Raw genomic sequence first — 9477 nt, forward strand, 5'->3', positions numbered from 1 at the left:
ATAGATCATGAGATTATAAGCCAAGTTTATTCAGATCACAAACAGTTCATAATAAATACGATAGAGAAAGCTGTTTCCCGTAACTAAAATATAGAATGCCTGGAACAACACACATTGTCCAGCCAGAATTAGTTACGGCAGTGGTGGAAGTCATTTAACGGCGTCTAGCGGCGGTCTCACGCTGGCAGTTGAAGAAAACAGCCGCGACGGGGAGGCCGAGATCGTTCTCATGTGCAAACTCCCGAGTGTTGAACTGGTCTCTGTACGATGGCACAGACACCACACTTCCTCTACGGTTCTGCTTGAACAACAAATACACAAAGCGGTGGATACCTATGTTTGGCCTAGGCATCTCGTACCCGATCATCTCTTTTCCTGTTTTGTATTCTTATATTAAAATCTTTGCAACATATATAAAATATACATATATGAAATTTATTGTAGTATGTTATTTATATGTATAGGACGTACCAAATGACACATCAGTTGTCCCAGGGATATCGGTAACAATCCTGAAATTGATCATTGCAAGAAAATGTTATGTTTCTGTGTAAAATATCATGTCTCTTACTATTATTATTATTATTATTATTTTCCTTCTTTTGTAAATTTTTCTCTAATCGAAAATTGAAAAGAACAATTTTACCAGTGCAAGTGCTCTCTCAGATAAGGATCACTAGGTCCAGGAACATCAGGATCAGTCATGACCTGTTTGAAATATTCGATATATGTGAATACACGTGACTCATCCGATATACATAGATTAACATATATAACACGTATGTATCTGACACAAACTAGTTCGTTCTGCAAATCTTTTTGTATATAATATTAACTGCTTATGAAGATAATATAAATAATTAAAATCTCATATTTGTATGTACAGAAAGATTCAAATATTCATGAGATAAAGAGCGACAAGCGAAGAAAAAGTTATAAAACGGAAATTAAGAATCGCCTAGCTAAGCTATTTTCACCTTACCATAACTTCAAATTTTAGTTATTATATTTATGCATATGGTATATATATGATATAAATCATATACAATGAAAGCAATGCGTACCAAAGTGAAGAATGATCTCATGTCACCCCCATGAACTTCAACCTTAGGTTTGTTTGTAACAGCAGAAGGGAAAAGTTCATGGCCATTGTAGACTTGCTTGTCAGAGTTATAGGTCACTGTCATTTTCACTGCCTGCAAACAATTGTCCACAACGTCTCCGATCACTCTCCCAACCATAAGCGGGTCTGAGCTAATCCTGGCCATCTCGATTGCTTGGTTAAGAGTTTAGAAGAAGAAATAAAGAATTAATAGTATGGAAAAAAATTTAAGGAAATAGTGTTCTGAGTTTGATGAGACTGTGTGTGTGTTGGTGTGGGGAGAGACAAGCTTGGGCTTGCTTTAGGTCTGCTTTGGGGGATATGTTTGTGTTGATTTGATGAAGCATAAAGTGAGATGAGGATGTATTTATAGGATTTTAGAGAGGAAACTAAATGGCTGTAATGCATTTGATTTGATGTATAGATCCAAGGAATATATTTCTTTTTTTGTTAATATAGATGCTTCACACAGAAAAAAAAAAAAAAAAAAAAAAACAAGAAGACATTTTTTAATCTACGTTAAATCATCATACACCAAAAATAAAATAAAATTTACTTCTAGAGTAAGATATTTCTGAGCATTTAACTATATTTGCATTGGCCAAAATAAATTATTTTTTGCATAGCTAGGTTGATATATAAGTTACGTTATATATTTTTTTTTCGTACGTAATGATTCGTCAATATAAAGAAGAACTATATATATATTAGGTGGTAAGGAGTATGCTCAGTAAAAGTACCATCACTGAAGTCGTCATTGTGAATCTGATATTATTTTTGTTATATCTGTTCAAGGAAAACTCTTTCTGAAATGAAATATAAAATATTTCTGCCAAGTGGATAGATTAAATATGTATGTTGAAATAAGTACCTTTTATAATAAAATTTATGTTAGAATGAGAGAAGATTAAAAGAAGAGAAATGTAATACGGCAATGTTCTTCTCTAGCCATTATTTAAACAGAACGAATGCATTAACTTGGTGGCATCGGGAATTTAGCTTTTCCTTTTTTTATCTGAATTTTTAATTCTAGTACGTTAAGACTTATATGTTCTTTTTTTTTTTCTTTTGTTTCTTGACGTTATAATATACATTTACATTATTTAAAAAATGCATCGCCATACGCCGTAGAAGTAGGAGTATCTCTCTAGAGGAAAATAAAGATTGTTTCGTGTTTTCTAATTTCAATAGGTGTCCTTCGGGAAGATTAGTTGTATTTTTCCGACGGATTCCCCATGAATAGGCTATATCCATCAAATTATCAGTAAATTCAAAATCATATAATGACGAATCTATATATTTTAATATTTTCGATAACGGTTACAAACTAACTCTTATTCATCGAAAAATATTGAGGGCTCTCGATCCGTTGAAAAAAAACATTGGAAATGACTGTGTTTTCTTGTAGTGAATTTCTACTACTAGCCAAAGGATGATGAAAACTTAAATATTTCATGTTAAAACCAAACCACTATACAAAAATATATGTATATATATATATATGCATTGCTATAATGAAAACATGCCCATGTAACTATGGATCACATTATATTTAACAAAAAAAAATGAATGCAATGGATCACCAACGTATAAATAGCAATTCATCGATTTCTTTTCGATGACTATAACTTGATGATAATATTTTTATATATCAAAGAGGATAATATATATTCTCATTTTCATAATTTCTTTAACAAAAAAAAAAAACTATTTCCATCATTTTAAGTTGTTGTGCATACTGTATATGGTAATTATATCTTTAGATGGACCAAGAGTACTTGATTTTTTTGGGTAAAGGACAAAGAGTACTTGATTGCATGAAAATGGTGAAGATGATATAAACATATATTGTATTTTTTACTTGACCGGTTTAACATAGTTCATTAGTACTATTCATCTGATATACTATTCCGATTAATTTTTTTTTGAATGAGATACACAAGTAATTCCGATTAACTACATAAGTAATTGTGTTATATACTTTAATTCTCTATGGAAATGGAACTTTCTTTTGTGTAAGGAAATTAGGAAATCATTATGTGTCGATTGATTGGTTTCTATGAGTTGCGGAAATGTCATATTTAGTTGTGGTAGATCTCGAAATGTTTTTCCTTTCTTATCATTTTTACCTTGTTATTTAACTATTCTATGTAGTTAACAAAAAATAAACACCAGTATTCAGCTTTACATAAGTCTCTTCGTAAGGAATTTGATATGAATTTTAAAGTATCCTTCTTTAGCACTACTGAGCGAATTTGTTCGTTTATTGTTTTTACTTTTTTTTAAACAAAGTCGAACCTATGAGTGGATGAGAAGTGGCAGATTTACCAATATGGTCCTTAAAATTCCTTAATTCTTTTTTGGACTGTATATATAGATGCATGCAATTTATTCAATTAACTTAGTCTTCAAAGAAATGTTCAAAAGAACAAAAATATGAGAACCTTTTTTTATTCCAAGTGTCAGTGTCGACCATGAATCACAGCTTTGGCTGCTTAGTGTGTTTCTACTTTTTTCTACCCCTTAATTTAAATACTTTAACGAATAAAGAAAAAAAAACAGAAACTTCAAGTGTCATTATTCTGGTTGTAAAACTGAACGTCGCTTTTTCAATAGGAGTAATATGTTTCTAAAAAAGTATTGATATTGGAGTTTGAGGAAAAGAAATATATTCTCTGTTAGGTGTGTGGATGTATTGCAAAGAATATATCCCAAAACAACTAATGTCATTCTTTAAACTTACCATTTTTGGAAATTTTAATGTTGGCGACCCACAACCCCAATGCCTTTCCCACACATACAAAGGCTGACAAATTGTGAAAGGTCACTTCAACTTGGAAAAAAAAGATTCACTTCTTCTGTCACACCTCTTTATATATAATTTCTTTCCTTTTCCATAAAAAAAACTATGAAGTAGAAAAACAAGATCTGGGTTTCCTCTTATAGAAACCCTGGTTCCAATCTAACTGTCCTCAGATTACACGTTTCAAGTGTACTTTGCATGTGATCGTGATTATATTTTTAATATATTTTTTTCTTTACTTTAGCATATGCACCCACAACAATCTGTGAAACACTAACATAATATTTAAAAGCATAATATGTCAATATGTCATACACTGTCTTATTCGCATGCCTGTGAGCAAACATCGCTTCCCAGGTATATAGTGAAATCCAATTGAAAGCTCGTCAATAACATCGCTTAGAGCCATTAATTCGTAACTTAAGCTAACTATAGTTTAAGTACTTTTAAAAAATTACAATTTTTATTATTTCGTTTTTCAGTGTTTTGTATAAAAGACACATGCATGATTCATTAACAGTACGCTTTCACACATTAGTATAAATAACGCTTTAAGGCATTACTGACACGATTTCGCACCAACGTGATTTGTCGAGAGGATCACCGTCAACAAAAACCGAAATTTCTACAAATATTATATATGCACTTGTGGATATATAGGCCTTGAATGGAAGCCTCTTATTTGCGTAATTGATAAACAGATTTTGAAAAACACACTTCGTTTACCATTCAGTATTTTTATTATAAATTTGTGGTTTTGCAAAATAGAAAAAAATAGTGATGAGTGCGTTTTTGGGAAGACAGATAAGCTATGAACAGCTTTTTTGTTGTCGCCAACTTTTCAGTTTTCATTAATAATCTTTAAAATGTTTACATGGTGAATAGGAGCCCAATTACAAAACAAAAAACCCAATTAATCCAACTAACATAAACACAGAATAAAAGGAATGGATAAATAAAGGACACGTGTATAACACGTGTTTACATACAGGTTGAAGGGGAATTGACTATTGACTCCACTTTCACCACTTTTCCACCGACGCCGAAACTCCAACCACATCCATTTTTTCCGGCGAGTAAAAACACTTTGTCCACGATATGGATTTGTCAGATTTCAGCTTCTAACTCTGAAATTCATCATAATCTTTTTTGCAGATTTCTCTGAGTATGAAGAAACAAAGAGACTAGACTCTTCAGATTTGTTAAACTCTAGAAGTCTCGAGAAGGTGAGATGTCAGATCAGTCGCAAAACACGCTCTCCTAATCCGTTCTTCACCAGCCACTGAATTCCTTTCTTCGCAATTCACAAACCCTAGGAGAAACCGTCATCCATAGCCGATCTAATGGTCCCAATAAGGTATGAGGATTTACACCGCTCATGAATGGAAGTCAAACAATCCGCCGATCCAGAAGCTTTGTCCACTACTCGGCTTTGACCTCCTTAAACACAAAAAGATCTATCAGGTTCTGCAAAAAGAAGAGAAAACAAAAGAAACAGCCACTAAGGCTATAATAAACTCGCACTTAGGCGAGATATATAACCGGACTTAACCGGAAATAAAAAACTAACGATGAGTTTCGCCGGAAAATAAGAAATGAAAGCTTTCTCTCTCCGAAAGATTTAAGAGAGAGAAGAGAGAGAAAGCTTTTCCCCATATATGCTATGAACGGCTTTTAAAAGCCAAAACAAGTTTTATCTAGCGGTCGGAAATATTACGCAGTTGGTTATATATACTTTTAATTTTTAATTTTTGTTACTGTTAAAATATTATATATCTATTAATTTTCTTTCACTAATATATACTTCTATGATAGATATATAAGTTCTATTTAGTATTAGTATCTCTTTTCTACTCTCTTTCCTTTCATATCATTGTTATATATATTAAAATAATATTATATTTTAATAATTAGAGATATTAGGTTTTATACAGTTATGTTTACTTATGTTAGATATATTTTGTATAAAAAATCTATTTACAAAATCTATGAAAATATATTACAATTATACCTTATATTAAATCTATATATAAAAAATTATTAATACAAAATAAATTAAAATATATAATTATACTATTTATTAATAAATAATATGAAATCCGCACTGCAAATAGTTTTCACCAATCAAAAGTTATTTTGTACCACTTATTTTGCATTAACCGCACTTGTCCCGCAAATATATTTTCCCACACGTACCGCAGTGGAACCGTACCACACTAGCAAATTCTTTGTCTCGCACTACTAAATTTGTGGTTACCATTTGGACCCATATTGTTCATCTTTTTATTACTTACTGTTCTTGTATACGATATACATATATGTTCCATTCGACATGATATGATGACTAATCATCCATTGAAAAATGGTTAGAAGATGTAAATTTAACCCTTTTGAAGAGTTGGTGAATGCATATATTCACTACAAGAAAACATCGGTTTTACGATGGACGTATATATAGTGAATCCCTCGCAAATCGACAAAAGCGAGAGATTTGCAAAAAACGTCCGTTCCTCGCAAATCGGTCAACGTTGCAAATCCCTCGCAACTTTTGCGAAAAAAAATTTTCTCTCGCAAACTAATCACATATTGCGAGGAACTATTTGTATAGCAATTTCCTAGCAATTTTGGTATCTAGTAAATCCCTCGCAAATTTGCGATGCTTTTGCAATTAATTTTTCCGTCGCAAATAATAATAACGGTATAAAAAAATTAAAATTTTTATTTTGGTAATCTTAATTAGAATTAAACATTTACTTTTCATTTGCGATGCTTTTGCAATTATCTTGGTGAATGCATATATTATTTATGAACGCAATTAATAAATTTCACTATATATAAATCAATTAAAATATCTCCTCTCTAATTCAGTGATTACCCACTGAATTTAAACTAACTAAGAAAATGTTAAATGAGTAGGTTTAAGCGAGAATTCAAATTATATTATTAGCACTGGGCATCATGCTGTGTTTTTTACAAGACACAGAATGAGATTTAAAAAAAAAACAAACAAATCAGATAATATAGGTGGACCGTTTTCTAACAAAGAAACTTTTATATATTAGTAAGATCATTTTGTTTTACTGGCAAATGTAAGTAGATCATATATGCAGTTATATATTCATAGAAGACAATGAATTATAGAGGGCGTCGTTAGAAAATGACCCTCGTTAGAAAATGCACAATTAGGGTTACTTGCATTTTTCTTGGTGCGTACTTCTGGACACAACAATAACTGAATCATAGACTACATTTCGTCTTGAATTTCTCTTAAGTTCAGCCAGTGGTGCATGTATCTATAGGAGTATCGCTTTGTAGTGGAATTTGTGATGCTCAAAAACTGTATTGTGGACTTTAAGAGTGCTGTTGTAGTTGCTCGTACGGTCGTCCCTAAAATACTCACATCCTCATGATATTTTGGTCTATGCATGCAAATATATACCATCAAAATAATCACTAATTAAAACAATCACTTCCTTACAAGATTTTGGTCTATGCATGCAAATACCATCAACGATCGTGGGTTGCAACCCTCCGACCGTCCAACGTATGTCCCAATCAACTTTGTTTGAGACCACCCACTCATTTTGTATGTAATGTTGTAAAGAGACTCCGTTTGAGACTTTTGTGTACATGTACATTTCCAAGTCTCTTTAGTACTCTTACGTACAAGTTATTGTTTGTTAAATCATAGAAACAGCTTCTTAAAAAAATCCTAACTATCTGTTGGGCTAAAATGAGCCCACATTTCTTTCTCGAAGCCTACGTGAAACAACATAACATACGTCGTTTTACAAAATCGATTGCTACCAATTAGTTCCTCCAAGGTATGACGTACTGTACACAGCGATAATCAGTGGCGGACCCAGGAATTTTTTTTTTACCCAGGTCATAATTAGAAAAAAAGACTGATAGTGTAGTATAGAAGGTTCAAACATTGGTTTGGGGAGGTCAACAAAGCGAAGAATGACCAACTATGCTGCTGAAACTTCACAACTTTAGATGCAAAAAAATGTTATTTCAAAGTTTTATCCGGTCAGTTGACCTTCCTAAGCTCTATGTGGGTCCGCCACTGACGATAATATATACGTCGCTGGATCTCCGCTGGAGAACCGACGAAACTCCAACTTAGCCAACTTGGATTGAAACATTAGTTGGTTTATTTGGTTGGTTGATGATGCCTTCATATATGTCGTCTCTCTCCATATGCATTAGATCTTTCTTAAGAGCTATTACATATTTTCATCAACTTGTTAATTAATGCCTCATAGTATTTACTTAAGTTTATTACTAATGCTTAACTGCATCTTGGCTAGCTTCAATTGTAAAATATTGAAGCCTTGATTCCAAATTCTCGATTCTGAATTTATCATTTGCCAAATCTTGATAACACAACGTAGGTTGGATCAACATAGATTTTTTTTCTTTTTCTTTTTTTTTTTTGTTTAAACTCCACGATACAATAAAAAAATTTAGTTCCTTTATTCCTCTTTCAAACATACTTTATAATAAATTATGGTTCCGATTGATAACGACTGTTACTTGTGGTTGTAGATGTTTTGACCGTAGAGATTTTTGTTGTAGAAACTTAAACTGTAAAAATTTTAACTTTTTTTTGGTCAACAAAACACTAATTAGAAGCTAACTCCAAGATTGGTAGTCCAAACTGGAAGAAAAGTGTTTACAAAATAAATTGTTGAAATTAAAGGTCTAGAAGACCGAGCAAGACAATCCGCCTTTAAATTTGACGAGCGTGGAATCTTGAACAAGGAGAAGTGAGGGAAGGTGTATCGAAGCGTATTGAAGTCGTCGAGAAGATTAGAAAAAGCGGGCCAATCGTCAGGAGCTTGAATTATCGCTACTAGTTTTGTGCACAATCCGTCTCAAATGCCTGATAGGCAACTCCGTTTGCAAGGAGACACTCCATGGCCCAAAGCAGAGCTTCCAACTCTGCATGGAGCGGGGAAGGACTTCGCCGAAGAAATCTAGCACCCAACAATAAAGTCTATACATCACCATTACAACACCACCACTCCAAACCTGAGTTGGGATCAAATACTTTCCAAGAACCGTTTATTTGACAACAAGGACCCTGACCCTAGGGGCAACCAGGGAACCAAAGGATCAGGTAGCCCTGGGCAAAAAACACTGTATCCAAAAACCCGAACCGGAACCGACCCGAAATAACCAATTCGGTTCGGGTTTGGTTATTGCCAAAATAACCGATGGATAATTATTTTCTATATCCGTGAGTATCGGGTCGGTTCAGGTTATTACCGAGAACCAAATGGGTACCCGAGAACCCGAAACTACCTATCCTTACCCCGGCTTCCCGAACCTTCACCTGTGATGAATCATCACTTTGACAGCCCGTAGTTGCTTTGAATTTTTGTCTTTCTCGATCTCGATTCAGCCTTGTTCCCATACGCCTACGTACATCTTTGTCATCTCTTATATACCAATGTATCTCTGTCTACCCTAATATAGAAAACTAGAATCCCTAAATAATCTCTCTTCATCACCGCCGTCTGCATTGTCGAGAAACCAATATTCAGAGGTATGTTTTCGATCTGTT

At 33.2% G+C, this 9477-nt stretch overlaps 1 protein-coding gene across 1 annotated transcript; it reads right to left on the minus strand.

Annotated features, from left to right (window-relative positions):
* On the minus strand, positions 9–1448 carry LOC104786974 (protein CENTRORADIALIS-like). Its single transcript, XM_010512459.2, has 4 exons — positions 1065–1448; positions 647–708; positions 472–512; positions 9–375 (listed from the first exon to the last, which is right to left on the minus strand). Exons 1-4 carry the CDS (start codon positions 1266–1268, stop codon positions 155–157), a joined length of 528 nt encoding a protein of 175 aa, XP_010510761.1. The 5' UTR covers positions 1269–1448; the 3' UTR covers positions 9–154.

The sequence above is a fragment of the Camelina sativa genome, chromosome 5 (genome assembly GCF_000633955.1).
Source record: "Camelina sativa cultivar DH55 chromosome 5, Cs, whole genome shotgun sequence".
NCBI classification, from domain to species: domain Eukaryota; kingdom Viridiplantae; phylum Streptophyta; class Magnoliopsida; order Brassicales; family Brassicaceae; genus Camelina; species Camelina sativa.

Coding starts and splice junctions, on each gene's coding strand:
- LOC104786974 (XM_010512459.2), bottom strand. CDS start 1,268: ATGGCCAGGATTAGCTCAGACCCGCTTATGGTTGGGAGAGTGATCGGA. Junction 709..1,064: donor TGAGATCATTCTTCACTTTG/GTACGCATTGCT, acceptor TATTTCAAACAG/GTCATGACTGATCCTGATGT. Junction 513..646: donor CTGAGAGAGCACTTGCACTG/GTAAAATTGTTC, acceptor GATCAATTTCAG/GATTGTTACCGATATCCCTG.